The sequence below is a fragment of the Callithrix jacchus genome, chromosome 4 (assembly GCF_049354715.1).
Source record: "Callithrix jacchus isolate 240 chromosome 4, calJac240_pri, whole genome shotgun sequence".
Classification (NCBI taxonomy): Eukaryota; Metazoa; Chordata; class Mammalia; order Primates; family Cebidae; genus Callithrix; species Callithrix jacchus.
In genome coordinates this window covers 151,568,448-151,590,620 of record NC_133505.1, presented here as the reverse complement: position 1 = coordinate 151,590,620, position 22,173 = coordinate 151,568,448, and the positions used below count along the sequence as shown (strand labels likewise).

General features: G+C 35.9%; 1 protein-coding gene across 15 annotated transcripts in view; it reads right to left on the bottom strand.

Annotated features, from left to right (window-relative positions):
• UTRN (utrophin) overlaps positions 1-22,173 on the bottom strand; it is a 578,097-nt gene that overhangs the window by 34,094 nt on the left and 521,830 nt on the right. For all 15 annotated transcript variants that reach the window (XM_008995200.5, XM_078370245.1, XM_035296914.3 and 12 more), the window contains one exon: positions 6,178-6,314. In XM_008995200.5, the coding sequence (XP_008993448.4) occupies positions 6,178-6,314 (137 nt within the window). The remainder of the gene's footprint in view (positions 1-6,177; positions 6,315-22,173) is intronic.

Below are 22,173 nucleotides of genomic sequence, written 5' to 3'. Positions count from 1 at the left end.
ACAGTCTTACTGGGAAAAAAAAAAACAGAATGCTCAAAAATAGCTCAAAATTATAGAATAATTGTGAAGACAACATTCTATAATATATCAAGGGGGGATGCAATAATTTTTTTGTTTTTCCTAGAGAAGAAACTTGGTTAGAAAGGTGAAGTTAAAAACGAAACACTACATTATATGCTGATGACAGATGTGCAATAAAATTAGATTTTTCTGTTCTTCATCCAATTTTAAATGTAAAAATTCAAACCCCAGATGTACCCAAAGTACCTCAACTTCACAGATCCACTGAACTAACATGCAACCTAGATACTGCCCCCAGACTCCACCAAAAATGTCACATCAGAAATAAAACTGAAGGCAACTTCCTGATATCATGATACATTTTCTTCAAGAAAAATGTTTTTATACATTTAAACTATGAATTCATATAAGAAAACATGCTCTGCTTGACTCAGGGGCTTGTGTCTGGAGCCAGATCATTCAGTGTCACTCAACGCTGGAAACGTCACATACTGCCCAGGAATTCCCAAGTCTCCATGAAATAGTTTTGAAAACAGCTGATCATAATTAAAAGCTGGTTCCAACCCTATCTTTTTGAGGAGGAAGGAGAGTAAATGTAGAAACATTTAAAGTACAAAGAAAATTAGCTCTCTATTTAATTAAATAAAGTCTGAAAAAGCTAATAGCGATGGAAACAAAAGTATCCCAAACCTCCTTGATTCTCCTATCTCTATTAAAGGTACCTACTTAGGAAAAGAAAGTAGGTATGTAAAACGCCTACTTTTCTCTTCATCTCCTATAGTGAAGTGCAAGTTGATGTCTGCAGAGCAAAGACTTTCGAATGGTATCTTACTGGGATGAAAAACTAAGACTTCAGATCTATTTTTAGAACCAGGCATTTATCCACTCTGTCAGAATACCTATACTGTCAGGAAACTTAATTTACATATGAGCAAAATAGATACGATAACAATAAAACAACATAGTATTAGTCAATACTCTTTCCACATCAATGCTCTTCATTAACCCTGAAGTAGGTTAAATTTCAGGTGAATGATATATGCTATAAACTTTCTAAAACAGTAACTGCTTAAGAGATTATTTCTAAAATTCAAGCATAGCAAAATATTTGCCATGAACTTCAAATAGAAGAAAAGTGTGTATTTTTTATCTTAATCAACCTTGGAAAAGCTCGGTCAAGTTGCTTGACTGGTTTTTGTGAACTTAATCCAGTTAGCACAAAAGTGATCCATGACCTAAGATGAGAATAGCAAGGGTAGAGAGCTGAACTGAAGGGTTTCTCGAATTTTTTTAGAGAATTGAAAAATTTATAAGGAAAGAAATAAAGATAAAAAAATCCAAACCTTGGGCTTCAGTGACTTCACAGTATTCTGAATTGTAGAAAAAAAGATTAAATGATAAGCTTTTTCATTTAATTCTGAAAGGAGAAAATAAGAAACTGCATAGTTAGAACCTATCATTAAAAGGGCTTGGAAATAAGACAAATGTGTGTGTTTGCCCAGGCTTCATAATGCAGCCTATCGCTGCTCTCCAGCATGATGCCGAACAGGTGATTCTGTCAATCACACACTAATATTCAAGAAATCAGACTCTACTAAATACTCTTAAACATTATATGAAATGTAACCCAGGCCAGGCTCTGTGGCTTGTGCCCATAATCCTGGCACTTTGGGAAGCTGAGGCAAGAGTATCACTTAGTATTATATAAAATGTAACTCAGGCCAGGCTCGGTGGCTTATACCTATAATCCCAGCACTTTAGGAGGCTGAAGTGGGAGGATCATTTGAGCCCAGGTGTCTGAGACCTGCATTGGTAACATAATGAGATGTTATCTCCACAAAAAATAAACATGTTAGCTGTGCGTGGTGTCATGTGCCTGCAATCCCAGCTACAAAGGAGGCTGAAAATTTTATCCAGAAGTTTAATCTACAAACCGATATTTAAAAAACTTGTTGTGCTTGACTCACATGCTTGTGTCTGGAGCCTGTTCATTTAGTGTCATTCTTAACCCTGCGGGTATCCCTCCAACTTTGCACATTGCCTAGGAATTTCCAAGGAGGAACACTGGAGCCTGAGAGGTCAAGGCTGCAATGAGATAGTGAGCTGTGATCATGACACTGTACTCCAGCCTGGGAAACAGAACTAGACCCCGTCTCAAAAGAAAAAATTAAATATATATATATAAATAATATAAGATATATTTATATTATATATTATATTTTATATATTTATTATATATACAAATAAAATAATATATATTATATTATATATATAAATTAAATATATATATATTTGGGATATATGTATGTGTGTATCTGGTATATATATGTGTGTGTATGTGTGTGTATGTGTGTGTGTGTGTGTGTGTGTGTGTGTGTATCTGGGTTTTTTATATATATATAGTTAGAACCTATCATTAAAAGGGTGGCTGAACAGGTGATTTTGAACCGGTGATCCCAGATGAATATATATATATATTCCAGACTTTGAAGAACTTAGTGACCCTTTTAGTGCCTTAAATTGTCAGTAGACTCTTCCTTGTTCTTCATGTTCTGCCTTCTTCAATTCATTTGCTCCAGAGCAAGGTAAGTGGGATTCCTGCTGCTTTTACTTAAAGACCCCCAATGACTCCCCACGGCTCTCAGAATAAACTCCAAACACCTTAGCATGGCTTAGAAGGCCCTTCATTATATGGTTCCAGCTTCTCTCTCCACTGCCATTTCTTGCCACTGTTGCTAGTTTTCCACCCCAGTTTCTGATACTATCTTGCCTCTAGGCTTTTGAAAATGCTTCCTTGGACCAGAAACTCTCCCTCCCCACCTCCCACACCAAACATAGGACACTGAGCCCTATTAATCTTTAAGGTGTCAACTTAGCTGCCACGTTTCCTCCCAGCCCAGTGTTAACTGCAACCCTAGATAAACTTTCAATGTATTTGGTTCTTGCTATAGCAAAGGCTTAAAACAAAATCTTTAAACTCATTTACAACCCATTAACCAATACCAGGGGGAGGTGTCTATTTTACTTTTTTTTAATCTTTAGGGAAACCAACCTATCTCTTTAGCCAATAATAATGCTTACAATTCTTGAATTACTTTTGCTACTATTTTAGCTTGTTCTTCAAGTTTATTTTCAATGGAGTATTCTTTAATCAAACACTACTCATTTATTGATTTATTTTCTGAAAAATTTTACATAGTTTCAAAATTAATTGAATAAACCTTAGCATGGATTTGTTTACTCCCTTCTAGTAATAATTCATTTTCCCCATAAATCCCCTCCTCCATGCATGCATGGGTAATTACTGGGCAGAAGATAAAACATTATATTTTGCAAGGACGAAAAAGAAAGAAGCAAAAGAAAATTCTGATTAGCTTCATAAATAACTTCAACACATTTGCCACCTCGCTGGTTTTTCTCCAATATTCTCCTCCCACAAACAGGAGAATAAACAAAATCAAACTTTTTTATTACACACTCACATAAATTGTTACACCAGAAGATTAAGCGGCCCTGTACTAGAAAGGGCTCAGCTGAAAAGTGAACTATATCAAATCCCAAGAGCTTGGTTGAGGATTAAAAAAAGAAAACCCGCCCACTATAACCAGTAGTTCATAAATCTTTCCAATAAGGATCTTAGGGCATTTGACGCAAGCTTATACTCCTTCCTATCTTTCTCTTGTTTTCCTCTCACTAAAAATGCTCATAAATTCATTTTCAATTGAATGAATTGAAGTGAGGCATTTTCAGAATTATACCCCCAATCTTAGTACAAAATTATTTGGCATGCTTTTCTGTTAATTCTTACCTGATAGAGTCACTCAGAATACGGTGATTGATGCCAATGATTATTTTGACATTAAAAGGCAAAGTAAAAATGTTTTAAAGGAGTATAAATATGTATCTATCTGCATGATTCCTGGAAAGGATGTAGGTATTTGGGATGCAAAATGCCATCGGTTTAGCAAAAGATTAAAAGGCACATTGTTTAGTTCAAACCTACCAAATTATCCTGTAAATTAAAGCACCAAGTAATAATTCTGTGCCTCAGAATTAACCATTCCAAAGGTTAATTGGATGGGACATAAACAAAAGTACAATTTTGTCTTTATCCTAAGATGTCAGCACAGTTAAACCATATATTACACTAAAACAAATAAGAATGTATTGTCATACAGCTTTTTGAAGGAAAGGACAAAAGCATTTCCACAAATCAAAAAGAGGACCAAAAGTCTACCTTTCCTGAATGTATTCAAATAGCTCTCTTTAAATTGAAATTACTTTAATAAAATCTTTTCTAAACTGTACTATGCAAAATAATGATTAGAAGGACTAGATCTGGCCAGAGGCAGTGGCTCACGCCTGTAATCCCAGCACTTTGGGAGGCTGAGGAGGGCAGATCATGAGGTCAGGAGATTGAGACCATCCTGGCCAACATGGTGAAACCCCGTTTCTACTAAAATACAAAAAAAATTTAGCCAGGCATGGTGGCACACACCTGTAGTCCCAGCTACTCAGGAGGCTGGGGTAGAGGAATCACTTAAACCTGGGCAGTGGAGGATGCCATGAGCCAAGATCATGCCAGCGCACTACAGCCTGGGCAACAGAGCAAGACTCTTGTCTCAAGAAGAAAGAAAAAAAGAAAGACAGACATAGATCTTAATTGTACATAGTTTGATATAAAGCAGAGTAATCAAAAAGTCAAAATTTTTTCTTACATTCTGTGTGTATGTGTTACACATGGACCTATCTACACATGCATTTGCATTGTATTTCTTTCTGTATACACACACATGACATTACCTATAGAGGGATAAAGATATCCCCTATGCTTTGGCTGTGGTCTTTCTTCTCTTTCTTAGCAGTTCCATAATGAAAGAGATAAACTGGAACACACATTTAGCAAAGTTTGAGGTCTACAGGGATTTTTACAAAATCTGTTTTGGTCTGCAGACTGAACAGTGTATTTTCCTATTTTGACATGTTTGAGACATCGACTATCACAATGCGCTGAAATATTACCATTTCCTGATTTTCTCTCATATACAAAATAAAATGAACTATGAATTTGAAGGTTAAAGTTTCATTTCAAAAAAAGGCACTTGACATTTTTTATACTTCTTACAACAATTTTCTCTATTGTTTAGAAAGTAGAAAACTTCACACTTTTGTTTCTCTTCTCTAGCCATCTGAGACGGTGTCTTTCTCTGACTAGAACTTCATTATGATATACAACTAGGCACTCTGCTGATGATTAGTAATAAACGCTCATTTTCCCCAAGATTCAACACAAGAAAATGGCCTTACAGGAATATTTATGCTGACATATTAAAAAGCAATTCAAAGATTTAAAATCTATCTATTTTGATCTTAACACATAATTGTTTAGTACTTTAAAATTACTTCTTTGCATTTTTTTCTAGGTCATTGAAAAACATTTTTTCTTTTCATTTCAGGCCATAAATTCCTATTCCTTTTGCTTTATAATCCCATAATTTTACCATCTTGAAGCTTTCATCTATGCTAGCCAACTCAAATGATACACTTTGAAGAAATAAAGAGAGCTTTATATATTATATTATCTATTTAATGTATATGTAATATATTTATAATGTATATAATGTAATATATAAAGCTATTGCAGTTTGCTGTTTTTATTTTTAATAAAAAACAGGTTAGAAATACAATGTGATATTTTGATAGAATTTTAGCATAAATATCTGAATCAATAAAGTATTATTAATAAATTTATATTAAAGAGATGCAAAAGGAGTGTAAAACATACCATGAGAAACAGTAAAACACCTCCATAAGGGAAAATAAATTAAAGAATGAAAGACTATATAATGCCACAATTTACGTATTTTTTTAAAAAAAGAGATGATCACAAAAGAGATGATCAATGTGTATTCAGGCTGACACATTAATAGATATTTTTTAAGTTTAAAGACTGGTGCAAGGTTAAAATTGAAATTCTGGCTGTGACAATGTCAAAAGTGAATAGTAAAACTTCACATTGTAAAGACTGATTCCAAGTTTAATGCACCTCTTCTAAAATGCAATTGGTATTAAACAATTTCTCTTTTGTTACTCACATAAAAACACAACATCAGACATAAATGTCCACACTAGACTTAATAGTAAAATCAAACTCACGTCTCTAAGTTGTCACCTTCAAGAACTGTCTGGACAGGCAGGTAACCAAGTCGAGGGTGTTTGGCAAAGTACTTCTTTGATCTGAACTTGTTCTTAAGCACCTTTGTGAAGTCTCTTACATCTTCCCCAGACGTTGTCTATAAGGTTGAAAAAAAATTACACTTCACTTAGTAAAGGTGAAGGCAATAACTATCTACAACAAAATCAGAGCAGATGTAAATTGGTGCAGTGAAATGTCAACAGTTTTGCTCGTTTTAAGAATTTTTGAAGTAAAGCACAGTCTCATAAAAACACCTGGCAATAAGAACTCATAACTAAATATATCTAGTAATAAGTTTATGATTTTTCATTCTCTTTTGAAAATAAACCATAATGAATTCATTTCCCCAGTATTTTAACACTTGGGTCAAAAAGTAAAATTAGCTTTGGAAACGTGATTGGTTGATTCTTATCACTTTAAAATTTGCAATTTGCTATTAAGTTACTGATGACAGAGTATTGTGGCTATTACATGGTTTTAACTAAGCTGAGTTAATGGAAATTAGCCATAGACCCGATGCTGGCTCCACACAACCCAGTATATATTCTACTGGGGAAAAAGAAAAGACAATAAATAAGAAAGAAAGAGCAGGGCCACGTTGGTGCTTTATTTGGGAAGGAATGCTGTCGATTTCCTTGTGCTTTCTCAACTCCATAGACATACAGTTATTTTACCTGAACTACATTTTTAATAGTGGTATAAAGGGTCCCTGTTTCCTTAGGTATTTCTAATGATTAATAATCATTTAGGGTGATACGGGCTAACACCACCCCAACCCCACACCATCATCCTATTCCACGAACTACTGTTCTCCAAGCCCCAGTTGTCTACTGTATAGCACAATTCTAGTTTCTATTTGCAATACAGATATCAACCGTGATCTTTCTGAAGATGTATTTAAAATATTTACATGATCTACATAGAACTGAATGAAGACCATGATCCTCTGGCTCCAAGTTGCCTGCTCAACCTACCACTCATTGTACATCACTCCCTCCGAGAGAGAGAGAGAGAGAGAGAGAGAGAGAAACTTTCTCATACTCACGGAAACTGATCGATAAGTATATTTGCTTACCTGCTGCCTGCTCCTGTTCCCACCCTTCATTTTTTCCGCCACAACATGCATGCCCAGGACTCACAGAAACTTGTTTTGCAAACAGAACCTTTTTTTTTTTTTTTTTTTTTTGAGACAGTCTTGCTCTGTCGTCCAGGCTGGAATGCAATAGTGCAATCTCAGCTCACTGCAACCTCTGCCTCCCAGGTTCAAGCAATTCTCATGCCTCAGCCTCTCAAGTAGCTGGGACTACAGGCACACAATACTAGGCCCCACTAACTTTAGTATTTTTAGTAGAGACAGGGCTTCACCATGTTGGCCAGGCTGGTCTCAAACTCCTGACCTCAACTGATCTGAGGGTCAAAAAGTAAAATTAGCTTTGATCTGCCTGCCTCAGATTCCCAAAGTGCTGGGATTACAGGCATGAGCCACTGCACTCAGCCAAAAACTTAAAAAAAACACCCAACAAACTATTTCTGAAAACAACTATGTTCTGAGTCAACCATTATATAGTTTTGCCATTTTCTATCTGTTCCCATTCTATCAAAATATATCTGCTTCAAGTAAATAATTAAGGAAACTTTTGATTCTCTCGGTTTGCAAAGCAGAGGTTAGGAGTGATTAAGCTACAGCTACTTATCATTTAAAATTCATCAGATTGTACACTGACAATCTGTTTCGTTAACAAACAAAAACCTGGAAAAAGGTGCCAGCCTCGTGCTATCACCAGGCCCTGCCATCAGATTCACAATGACCAATCTTTTCCTGAATAACTGAATATTAACTACATAATAATCTGCAGTTGTATATGGATATAGGCCTTCCCAAATTCAAAGCAAAAGTGCAGAAGAAAAAGCTAGTCATGAAAAGAAAAAGAATTCAAGGAAACCCTGTGGAGGAAAAAGGGTTGTTATAAGAGTGATGGTTTGAGGTTATTCAGCTCTTACCAGGCAGAAAAAGTTTCCATAATAAAATGCATAAAGAAGACCTGTGTGTAAGGATAAGCATTTATGACCCAATTTCTTTCTTTTCTGCTCTTAGTGCACTGTTAATATAGAGAGAAATACTTAATGAGGAATGGCTCTAGCTTTTACCTAGGAGTAAACTCCACACCTAGCAATGTAAAAGTTTTGATCTCTTAGGCCAGCGGTTTTCAAGCCATATCCAGTCTTCACAACCAGCCCTGAGTGGAGTGAGTGGGTGAGAGAAAAGGCCAGGAGGGCAAGGCATCAGCCCCCTTTCCAGTCTGCCTCAGAAAGAGTATGGTACAGTATACACTTCAGTGGTTTGCAGTCTGTTCATAGAGTTAAACAACCATCACCACTATCTAATTACAGATCATTTTCATCAACCCAACAAGAAACTCTGTACCCATGACCCTCCTCCTCCCACAACCTGTGGCAAGCATTAATCTACTTTCTCTATGAATCTGCTTATTCTGGACAATTCGTATAAATAAATTCATATAATACATGGTCTTTTATGACTTGCTTCTTTTACTAAGCATCATATTCTTCTTCTAGTTTATTTATATTTGGGTTCCAACATGAACTTTTGCTTGGGAAAAAATGACAAATTATTCAAAAGTACAAGTCCAGTTCCACATCATACTTTCTTTAGCTAAATATTTTCAAGCATGAAAGACCAAAGCAAAACCAACCAATAAACAAACAAAAAATACCCCTCTCTATCTCATGCACAAAATAACCAATGAACACCTACCTGTCTTCCTAAAAAGTTAGAGCAGTGACTGAAATTAAATAGGTTCTATAATACTCATATTTACATGTTTTTAAAAATTAGTGCACACTCACACAGAAATAGCTTATTTGTATTTCCTTGGGAAAAAGCTAGCATGAAAAGTTGTAATCTAAGAGCATTAACTCACTAGTGTCATAAGCTTTATGCAATATTTAAAGAAAAAGTGAAAAGTAATTCATCCCACAGGAATTAGGGATTATATTCAGATATCAGAATGTAATTCTTCAGCTGGCATAGAGCCAATAAAATGAATTAAGCCCAGTTTTGCATCAAAAATGTTAAAATATTTATATATAGTTAATCTCATTTTTATTATATAATGGTAGTTCCTAATATTTCTCTATTTTAAAGTGCTAAAGCAATGCTTTTGTTAAGAAAAAAAGAAAGAAAGAAAGAAAAAGAGAACCACCGACTACCATAATAGAACCAAACTCAACTCTATCTTTACACTAGGTAAAATGCATTTTTCTTTCTTTTCTTTTTTAAGCAAATAACTATTGATATTATGACAGAAAGATATAATTGAAAGGAACACTCATTACTATACAAATTATCCAACATTTTGAAAGCATTTCTTGGAAGATTAGGTTTCTGTTTATTTTTGCAAGGAGAGGAGAACTGATTTTGCAGATCCCATTAGATCAAACACAAGGGGTAACATGTTACTATAGGACCTTGTACCTTATAAATTGTTTCCCTTCAACCTCATTTAACCATCATGGCCTCTGAGGAGATTATTATCAGATTTTTGAAGCCTAAGTAAACTCACACTAAGCCTTTCATGGACTCCAACCAAGTTCAGTAAAGTAAAAAATGTTTTTGCAAACCTGACTCTTTTCATGAGACTGTCACTGCTTCTAGAAAAATGAACCTGTTTAAAAAAAAAAAAAGAAAAACAAAAATGAACCTGTTTAAAGTTTTGAACAAGAAAGAATCTATAGCCATTGGCTAAAATATCTATTATTACATCGTAAAATTTTCCTTCATTTAAAATAAAGTGCTGCTTAGATGCCACGTGGTTAGTTTTTTTAAAAATTATTTGAAAATATCATTTTATAAATAGGCTGGGTGCAGTGGCTCACACTGTAATCCCAGCACTTTGGGAGGCCAAGGAGGGCAGATCACTTGAACTCAGGAGTTCAAGTCCAGCCTGGGCAACATGGTGAAACCCTGTCTTTATATCCAAAAAAAAAAAAAAAGGCAAGGCATGATGGCATGTGCTGCAGTCACGGCTACTTAAAAAAGATTTAAATGGCATATATAAGACATGTTTAGTGTAAGTACAACTAGAAACAAAAATAAAATACACATAAAGGAGTAAAAGTAAAATAAAAATTGCCAGCTCTTTGACCATCCAGAGATAGCCATTCATAAAATGTGGGTGACTAGATTGATTTATTTTTATAATTAATTTTATTTTAGGGGAAAACAAAATATATACACACAAGATGTATTGCTTAACGAAATATTATCAGTATACCACCATAGTCGGAAAACAGAACTTTGCTGTGCATTCCAGATGTCCCTTCCAGGCACAACTCTCTTCCCATCTCCATTATTACCATGAACTTCATCTTTAGAAGTAGTACATAACTTATGTTTTAAAAATAGTTCGTTGCTCCAATGTCTATCCTTAGTTTTGATCACTTTTTAAAAATTCAATGTATTTTAAATCACTTTTAATCTACAGGTGTCTCCTCCACACCTGCCATTTCGCTATAGTTTGTCTGTTGGAAAACCCAGACAATTTGACATGCAGAGCCTTCCAGAGTCTGGATTTTGCAGAATGTATATTTTTGGTACAGTTTAGCACTTTCGTCTGTCCTCCTGATAACCTCCTGCAAATTTGCAACTAGATCCAGATAATGCATCAGACTTTTGTCAAGATAATTGGTGGTACTTGGCAGTGTTATAGGAGACAAATAATAGCTGTCATCCCTCTTATGTTATCTTAGCAGCTGTTCATGCTACGTGCCCATATCCATTCATCGGGGGTTACAAAATGGTATCATTCTGTCATTCATTTTTCATTTATTAGTTGAAATACTCTGTGATGGTTAATATTGACTGTCAACTTGATTGGATTGAGGGATGCAAGTACTGTGCCTGGGTGTGTCTGTGAGGGTGTTGTCAAAGGAGATTAACATTTGAGTCAGTGGACTGGGAGAGGCAGATTCACACCCAAACCAGCTGGGTACCATCTATTCAGTGGGCACCCTCTAACCAGCTGCCTGTATGACTAGAATAAAGCAACAGTAGAAGACGGAAGAGCAGACTTGCTGAGTCCTCTGGCCTTCATCTTTTTCCATGCTGGATGCTTCCTGCCCTCAAACAAGACTCCAGGTTCTTCAGCTTTTAGACTTTTAGATCAGTGGTTTGCCAGGAGCTCTCGGGCCTTTGGCCACAAACTGAAGGCTGCACAGTTGGCTTCCCTATTTTTGACATTTGGGGACTCAGACAGCTTCCCTGTTCCTCAGCTGGCAGACAGTCTACTGTGGGACTTCACCTTGTGATCGTATGAGTCAATACTCCTTAAACTCTCCTTCAGATATACATCTATCCTATTAGTCCTGACCCTCTAGAGAACTCTGCCCAATACATACTTTTATAAAGAAACATCACCACAGCTAACACCTAGGTACTCTGTGCTACAGTTCATTTATAAATGTCAGGATAAATGATTGACTGTATTGATCAATTTTCAATATCATGAAATGGTTTCCTATCATCTTCTAAAGATGATCAATGTGTTTTTTTTCAATATCATGAGGAACTCAAAGATTTGAATGTATTTGATAAGCTTCGATCTATTGCAACTCTCATTATTGAAAGTCAAGGTCATCTGGCAACTTTTAATGTGGCTCTCACAGTCTTCAACAGCTTCCTTAAGCTACTATTACAAGATGCTCCAAGCACCCCTTTTAGGTCCTTCCAGTGTTAATAGGCATTTTCATTGCACGGAGCTGGGAAATACGCATTTGAAGGTAAAATTTCTCCTGAAGTTACATTGATGATTCCAATTCAGATTTCTGATTTGACCTAACTTGTTTTCTAATACACCTCTACATCCTTTTTTCAAAACCAAAAATCTGGTTCTCAAGGACATAAGAGATGATAGACCTAGACAATCCCATAATTATTCATTTGCTTTTGTACGTAACAGTTTTAGAACACTAATACACTAATGTTTTCACTAATCATGTCCCATATGATTAGTGAAAACATTAAAATATAGATTTACTTTTCCACTTCCCCCCATTCATAAAGTAGTTACACTGGCATGCTTTATTTGTAGTGATATAATTTTGTTCCTTCTTTCTTTTTCTTAAAATTGCTTTATAGGAGATTTGGTCTTGATGCTTTCATTGCTCAATTTTGGTAGTATGATTAATTTTCCTAAAGTTTTAGAATAAAGTGAGGTTGAGGAAAGCTTTCCTAACTTTTCTCTTGCTTTTGTGCAGTATTTACAAATACAGTACATGTCTGAATCTATTCAGCCTGCTATAACAGAATACTAATAGACTAAGTGGCTTAAATAAAATAGCAGAAATTTATCTCTCACAGTTCTGGAGGCTGGTAAGCCCAAGATCAAAGCACTGGCAGATCTGTTGTCTTGTAAGTCTGCTCCCTGGGTCATACACAACCATCTTTTCACTGTGTCCTCCCATGGTGAGGAGAGAGCTCTCTGGGGTCACTCTTACAAGTGCACTAATTTCATTCATGACAGCTCCATCCTCATGACCTAATCACTTCCAAAGGCCCCATTTCCTAACACTATCACATTGGAGATTAAATTTCAACCCTAGAGTTTTTGGGGGACATAAACATTCCATTCACAGCAGCACTTGAGTTTGAGACGTCCTGGTCCTGTTCCCCAACACCCTCTACCAGCACACATGCACATTTTGAACTAGGCCTTCTTTCATTTCTGTTGCCTGAGATGCTCCATGTTGATTCTGTTTCCAGAAGTTTTGCTCAGCATTGGACCTTCTTTCTGGAAGGAAGCTCTGATGGAGCAGTCAAGAGCATTCTAGAAATGTCACACCTTTTTACCCTAGCCTCTGTGCATAGCAAAGCCCTGCCAGGTTTAGCTCTGCTCTCAAGCCAGCTTTCCACTGAATATCTGTTGCCTATTTTAGGGCTCTCCAGTTCTTAGGCACCCTTACCTCCTCCTTCCTCTCATGTAGGCAGTGATGTCTTGTAGGTTTTGTGGACGATGGTGGCTTGCCGCCACCTGGATTTATTTTGGATTTCTCTTGTCACCTAGTTTGGTTGTAAACATTGCACATTTTTGTTTTGCTGTCTAGTTTTTCTCTTTACAAATGTCTTTTTATAAATGTAACTACTTTACAAATGGGAGGAAAATGTCAAAGGCAAAAGACATGGGAAAACTCTGAAGCCATGCTACCTCCATCTTCCCCAAATCCCTCTGGATTGATTTTTCAACAAGCACATAAAGATTCCCATATACAAATTAGGGCTGTCCTTCAAATTGTCATTTTTGGAAAGCTAATGATGGTGACTCACTGTGAAAAGTATTTTAGAACTGAACCTACACAGATAAGTGGGCACATGAATTCTGAAAATGTACTTGACTCCACTGTACCGCTATTAAGTAGCAGTAAGACAATGAAAACTTACCTGTATAATAAGAATTAATCAGTTTTTACTGTTCCCCACCAACTAATATAAATGAATGAATAAAATATGGAAAGTATCACTGAAATAAAATCCACCCTGTGATACAACTATCTGTATAAATTTGTTCCAAACCCTAAAGAAAATCATTTGTAAGGTGAAATCAGATAATATTTTTACTCTTGAAATTTTATTTTACCAACGAAAATACAGTTAGAAAATTTTAAATTTTCTTCTATTTTATCCTTGATAGAGAGCAAATATAAATACCTCACATGGAATGTAGAGTTCCTCTATCTTTTGCTTGAGTTTGTGTATCTCTATATGAATGCATGTGTATCCTTCTATATGTCCCTGTTCATATTCCAAACTGTATACTCTTACTTTATGCTGACATCTATGCCCCACAGAACTTCAAAAGCATTAATATATGGCTGAAAGTTCCCTTTTCACTAATACATATCACAAAGAGCAGCAAGGATAAGGTATAGAAGAATCTAGAATGCAGAAAAGCTAACCCCCACAGTATTCACAGTCAAGAGGTCCTTGAATAAACTGCTTTACTAGGTCGGCTCAAAGGACTCTTACTATTATCCCCAAAGATCCACAGAGCAGCACACAAAAAGAAGCTATTTACAATGCTATCAAATAACCTAAACCTCATAACACATAACTTCTAATTACTGAACAATTTGTTTTAATTCTCCCGACACTTTTTGTTGGGAGGGGTCACTCCTTAACTTGAGATATCAGTATTAACTAATTCCTTAATGCTCCAAACAATGGATTCTAATTGTTAATTACAAATATGAATAAGTTATATACAGACAAAAACAAGGACTTACAAAGAGGTAAATCAAGGTTATATAAAAAAACAACACAGTCATTTGGCACACAAGTAGAATAATTAAACATTATCATTTGGATCGTGCACAAGTGCTAAAATCATTGTTGAACAGCACCCTCATTAGCAAGATTTACTTCTTAAATATAGAAATCAGTAGTCCCAACTGGGATACGCATACTGCTAAGCAGTACATTTCATTATCACAGGACTTATTTTAAAGACATTCTTAACAGGTTTTTTTTTGTTGTTAACTATAAAACAACCTCTCAGTTTTATTTAAGTTTCAATCATTTCAACAAGTTGAAATTCAGACACATTTGAATTCCATGGATAGGATGCAATCAGTGAGAAAAGCTCAGAGACTTTCAAGTCTTATTGAAAAAATATGAAGCTAAAAAAATTAGCATTAGCAGAATCACCAAGGAGTCAAGAATAAGTAGCACGATAAGTCTTCCTAAGTAAGATGGATTTTGCCCAAACTTCACCTTAGAAGCTAATGACAAATCTAAATGCACCGGACCTACTGGGAAAACGACGTAAGGTGGGCAGCAGCTGAAACACCACTTCAGGATGCTGAGGTCAGAGAAACAGCCATGATGCTGCGTTTTCAGTACATTGGCAAACACCCCACATCCATCTAAAGAGACAAGACTGCCAAAAAACAAACTACCCTAACTCAAGGTAGGGCTTTCCAAAAAATGAATCAGCATTTTTATAATATTAGATTTTTTTATAGTCTTATGAAGTATATTGATGCTGGCAGCGGTGGAGAGGGTTGCTCATAACAACTGCTTCTAGATTCGTTTTCTTTGTTCTTTATGTGTTTGTGTTTTTGTTTTTGCCAATGGCATATAGTTCATAAAGAAAAGCATAATTGGGCCAGGTGCAGTGGCTCACGCCTGTAATCCCAGCACTTTGGGAGGCTGAGGCGGGTGGATCAAGAAGTCAAGAGATCGAGACCATCCTGGTCAACATGATGGAACCCCATCTCTACTAAAAATACAAAAAATTAGCTGGGCATGGTGGTGCATGCCTGTAATCCCAGCTACTCGGGAGGCTGAGGCAGGAGAATTGCCTGAACCCAGGAGGTGTAGGTTGCGACTCCGTCTCAAAAAAAAAAAAAAAGCATAATTTATTTTTTAACTTACAAGAAAATTCCAATTTTTTTTTACTAGAAAGTTATGATTCTTATTACTGAAAATATGATTCTTCGTATGGAAAACATGTAATTTCAATTTATTTCCCTATATATTAATCAATATCAACAAGAATACTTTTGAACCTCTTGCTTTAAAAACGACTGTATTTGCTTAAAACCTGCAATACAAATCTGTTTTGAGTAGTATTAATTTAACAAGCTGTTTCTCACTGAGGTATTTTTTTCCTGTTTTCCCTTCTTCTCACCAAATTCAACAAAGCTACCAGTAGAAACTAGTCCTATGTAAAGCTCAGCAGTTGAACTATGACACTGACGATGAATCTACCCTTGCCACTGAAATACTGGAAGTAGCTGATATTGGTGACCTTTCAACCTACAAAATTTTGCAAGCATCTCATCTCTTCTCCCTGAGCTAACAGGTCTCTCAAACTTCTCTATCCTGGCTAACCTTTTCTTGCTTCCTTCCTTTTAGTATTTCCTCCATTTCCTTTCCCTGTTTCTCATTTTCCCTCCACGGATAGTATTACTATCTTACACAAACAGCCTATCTGTCTATCTTTCTTTCTCCACTACAGTGGATTCTGTGTTCTCTACACATTCCCTTACATTTTGTTCATAATTAATATTTCAATCTATTGCCTTGAATCAGTCCTGATGCTCCCATGATAATGCCATCTTCTATATAATCTGGTCCATTATTGGCTGTATAATCTCTCTTTCACAAAAAAACAAGAGAAAAGGATGTTGACACTTGAGAGGGTTCAGGACACACTACCTCCAAATATAGCACATTGGCAGTTGAGAAAACAGCAGACACAGCAAGATCTCTTTGACCTTCTCCCACCCTTCTTCCCTAAAGGGTCATAAGACCCTTGTTTGAGAGGTGCCCTCCCTATTCCCAGAGAGAAGAAACATCCTTATCTCTGAAGGCAAAAGGACACAGAGAAGGATCTGAACAAACAGGCCTTGCTAAGTTCCCCTAGTTCATTATCATTAGGTCAGATCTTCTTGTTCAGTCATAGTTCTACGTGACTGTCCACTCTTCATCAAACCTAAGCATAAAAATACACCGGCTTCCATGTTTCTTTGGGTCTTCCCTTCCTGAAAAAGGTTTCCTTGTCGTGTAATATTTATATTAAATAAATCTGTCTGCTTTTCTCTTATTAATCTGTCTTTTGTTACAGGAGCCTCAACGGTGAAACTAAGATGGAAAAAAAATATTTTTTTTTCTCTCCTACATACCTTGTTCCCCTCAGCTTCACCTACTAAAGCCAGTGTGCCCTTCCCCTCTCCTTTGATGGCACAACGCCAGACAGGGCTATCATCTGTCACTTCTAGAGATGTAGTGATGACCTTCTAAAAGCCATCTATCTCATCTCTAAAACCTTCTATGTCCCGCTTCAGTCACACACTGGGGTACGGCCAAACCCCAGGCCTCAACATAACTTAAAACAGCGTTTAGTCCAAAAATCTCTAACTTGAAAAAAATCTTTCACTGACTAGAATCTTCTGGCTCTTCTTCTCACTTCTTATATTATAAACCCCTTCTTTGCCCATTATCTTGATCTCCAACCCGTTACCCCACCTTGGGATTTCTTCAGCATGAGGATACCCCAAATCAACCACAGTATCATTAACACCTTTGAATTCTTCACTCCCTTGGCCTTCAAATATACTTTTCGTCTTTTAATTCTAAAGCTGCTGAGCAATGATGGAGTCACAAACTACAAATCCTTGCCAATTAACCTCAGCTGCACTCTTGCAGCAAGGTAGCAATCAGTTTACGCATCTCTGTGTGACTCACAATTGACCCTGGTAGCTGTTCCAAACATTTTCCATTCTTCTTAGTATTTAACCCTATCCAGTTCTCTCTCACTGTCAGCAATTGCATGAACTTTTATAAATCATGTGAAATTCATCATTCTCTCCAATTTAAGGAAGAAATATCTTTGGTTCACCCATTATGAAAAACAGTCTAAAGGTTCTTTAAAAAATTCACAATAGAACTAGCGTATCATCCAGTAATTCCACTTCTGGGTACATATCCAAAGAAAATAAAGTCATTAGCTCCAAATGATCTTTATACTCCTATGTTCACTGCAGCACTATTCACAATAGCCAAGACGTGGAATCCACTTAAGTATCCTACAACAGACAAATGGGTAAAGAAAATACAATGAAATATATCCAGCCATAAAAAAGAAGGAAATCCTGTCATTTGCAATAATTTAGATAAGCCTGGAGGACATTTTATGAAGTGAAATAATCCAGGTACAGAAAGACAAATATTGCATGATCTCATTTATATGTGGAATCTTAGGGGGAAAAAAGTCAAAATCATAGTCACAGAGAGTAGAATGGTGGCGACTAGGGGCTGAGGGGTGGAGGAAAAGAGAAGAGACTGGCCACAGGGTATAAACTTTCAGTTATATGATGAATCAATTCTGAAGACCTAATGTACAGCATGTGGCTACAGATAATACAATTGAAATTCACTAATAGAGTAAATCTCACCTCAAAAAACAAAACCACACACTATCTTTTATATGCCCTAACAACATATGAAAATGTTTCTAATTTGAATTAAATTTTGGTTACTTACAACAAAGATGATTTTAAAGAAGATCTGAGTAAGGTAATTTTCACTATGAAATTAAATCATCATAAATAAAAAAGAAATTTAAATCTGAACATCCTTAATATAAGATATAACTATTTATAAGATAAACGATAATCCCTGAATTCAAAGATGTAATACATGGATAATAAGAAAAAAAGACTGATATCTTGATTCATAAGTTTAATCATTCTAAAAATATTACAGTCTTGTTGAATTTCTCCACAGAGGTCTTTTTTCTGCTTCATGAAATTTTCTCTCTATTTCCAACTCCTAGCAAAATGCCTGGTATATAAAAGGGTATTCAACAAACATAATATTCCAGCAAAGATACATAAATTCATTTGCTAATGTGCTAATTGGGTGTGTGAGAGGGTGTGTGTGTGTGTGTGTATTTCTTTAATAGAGTTAAATCACTATATCTATTAACTTTGCACAAATTACTTACCTTCTTGAAGACTTAGCTTTTTCTTTAAAATAAAGATAAGTTAGATGATCTCTAAGAGCTTTAATTCCAGTTATGATATTCTATAATTACTATTTATAAAGTCAGATATGAGCTCACTTAGATTTTATGAGGCAAATTTAACTAAACACAGGGAAAAAGTATAAAAATCATCCCAGGCTTCAAGGAGGTAAAAAGATAATTGAGAAGACAAAAATGCCTCACAGTTAGAAAATGATACAAGAGAACACAGAATCAGATACTAATTGGTAAAGTAAAGGTTATTGGCAGAGGCCCCTGAACTCAGTGCTTTGATGAGGGTAAAACCAGAGCTGGGGGAGATTTCACACACCAAGTGGGAGTTGAGCTGTTTTTGTGAGAAGGTGGGATTTGGGCACATGGAGACAGAATGATGACAGGCACTAAACATCATCTGTGTCATGTGGTCTCTTGAAAATCAGCTCTAATTATTAAGTCTAATGAAAGAATTCTTAAATGTACAAATTTGGGTTATAGAATGGTAGAGAGAAATAAGATTTTAAAAAATCATATTCTAGAGAAATAAAAATTCTGCTACATTTCTTCAGATAGTTTCTACATATATAAAAATTATCAATATCATAAAATATTTTCATGAGTCATGATAGTCATTCACATACCATTAGTCTTCTTACCACTAAAGGCAAACATTATCATAAATAATAAGCAGATACATTGGCAAAATATTTAGGGTGCTTTGTGGATTTAAAATAAGACTTCTAAATTGCAGAAAGTTTTTAAAAATAGAAAGATTCAGAGTCAGCTATAAAGGACTTTGAAAAGGAAAGAGATTAAGTCAGTAAGGTGACTGGAGCATCTTCTTAACCAAAAAGGAGATGCACTCTGAGAAATGCAAACATCAAGATCCATATGGGAAGGTCTGATCCATTTAACACTCAAGTGGTGCTTATTATCACAGTACTGAACAAATTCACACTTGAGTTCATTTTTCTAAGACAGACATGAAATGACTTTAGGAAATGTTGAGTAAAAGATGGATGAACCATAAATAAAACTTGAAAGAGTAGCGTAGATGTAAAGAATGTGGGTGAAAAGAAAGAAATTTCAGAAAGCATTAAATCAGGTCATTCATTGCTATTAAATGCGAGCATCTTTTTAAAGATTCAATTTACAGATATTTTTATTTATTTTATAGAACGTTGTAGGGTCAAATGCAGAAAGTGACCTGTCATACAGATGATTTATAAGTAGGTTGTTGATAAGATCAGTACAAAGTCTCAGAAATGGGCAAAGGACCTCCCAAAGCATGTCTTGAAAAAGGAAGCTATCCTTGTATAATGCAGGATATGCTGGAATCATGGAAATGGTAACTAGAAATGAATGGAATCATGGAAATGGTAACATAGAAAGACTATGCAAAAAGAACATTTTTGGGTAACTTACAGATTTCATTTAAAACTGGTAGCTGGAGAGTGGAATTCATATGTGTAACAGTGATTCTTAAGCATGCTCCCACTGGCTGAAAATTGTTGAAGATATATGGGTTCCAAACTGGGTATTTTGTAAAGCCATTAGAAATTTTATGTTTAAGAGCAAGAAAAATAGTAACTTTACATACCTTTACAATAACAATGTATATTTACTTTATGATATTTTGATATTAGAATTTTAGAATCAGCTTCCTAAATTTCTATAATAGCTATTATCACATAAATATTACTATTGTATTTTCCCCAATCCAAATTCCTTACAATGATCCCCAGGGTTCTATACAATCTGATGGTTGCCTTTCTTTTTAATTCCATCTCCTGCTATTCTCTCTCTTTTGTCAAATTTCTCCGGGTTTCTTTCTGTTCCCTGGTCACACCTACCTCTTTCCCAGTCCCCGTGTGGGCTTCAAGGATATTAGACCTATGCAGTTGCAGAGGGCCCTACAATCACAAGGGCCTTGAACTTGATTTACTGCTCTGGTGTTGCCACCTTGAAAGTCTTAATAATTTTTAAATGGGGCCTCCCCAGTTTCCTTTCGCACTGGGCACTTCCAGCTGTGTAGTCAGTGCTCCTTTCCATGTACCTGTTGGGGAACAGGCCCAATCACACTAACCTTTTTTCCATCTCAGACCATTGTGTATTCTGTTTATTCTTTCTGAAATATGCTTCTACCAGTTCTTTTTTTTTTTTTTTTTTTTTTGTGGGGGGGAAGGCAGAAAGGAAGGGAATAAGGACGGTAGGGAGGAAGGAAGGGATGAAGGAATGAAGGAAGGGAGGAAGCAGGGAGGGAGGGAGGGAGGGAGGGAGGTAAGGGAAGAAAGGAAATCAAGCAATGAAAGAGACATTGCCGACCTGGATCTAGAGGTTTACAAGTTGATTTCTTTTTTTTGAGAGAAGGAAAGAAAAAAAAAAATAAGTAAAGGAGAGGAAGAAAGAGGAAGAGAAAGAGGGAGAGTAAATGGAAATATTGCTTTATTTTGAAAAAAATTGGGTATTAATAATGGCCAATCAATGTTTCATTTAAACTAATGGGTAGGTGTGATGTGGTATTGACAAGAATGTATATTTTGTGTATTTGAAGTGGAGAGCTCTATAAATATTTATTAAGTTTACTTGTTCTGGATCTGAGTTCGAGTCCTTGATATCCTTATTAATTTTCTGTCTCATTGAATCTAAGTCTCCTATCTGGGTGTTAGGATCGTTAGCTCTTGTTGTTGCATTGATCCTTTTACCACTATATCTTTGTTGCTTTAAAATCTATTTTATCCAATACAAGAATTGTAACTCCTGCTTTTTATTTATTATTTATTTTTGCTCTCCATTTGGTTGGTAAATCTTTCTCCATCCCTTTGTTTTGAGTCTTTGTGTATCCTTGCATGTGAAACAGGTCTGGATGTAACATGCCGTTGGGTTTTGGCTGTGTCTTTTGATTGGGAATTCAGTCAATTTAAATTTAGGGTTACTGCCATTTGATGTTGACTGGTTGTTTTATCCATTTGTTGGTGTAAATTCTTCTTTATGTTGATGCTCTTTACTTTTTGGTGTATTTTTAGAAAGGCTAATACTGATTGTTTCTTTCTGTGTGTAATGCTTCTTTCAGAAGCTTTTGTAAAGCAGGCCTGGTGGTAATAAAATCTCTGAGTTCTTGCTTGTTCATAAAAGATTTTATTTTTCCTTCAGTTGTGAAGCTTAGTTTGGCTGGATATGAAATTCTGGGCTGAAGGTTCTGTTCTTTGAGGATGTTGAATATTGGCCCCCACTCTCTTCTGGCCTGTAGAGTTTCTGCCGAGAGATCTGCTGTAAGTCTGATAGGCTTGCCTTTGTGGGTAATCTGACCTTTCTCTCTGGCTGCCCTTAGTATCCTCTCCTTCGTTTCAACCCTGGTGAATCTAACGATTATGTGCCTTGGGGTTGCTCTTCTTGAGGAATATCTTTGTGGTGTTC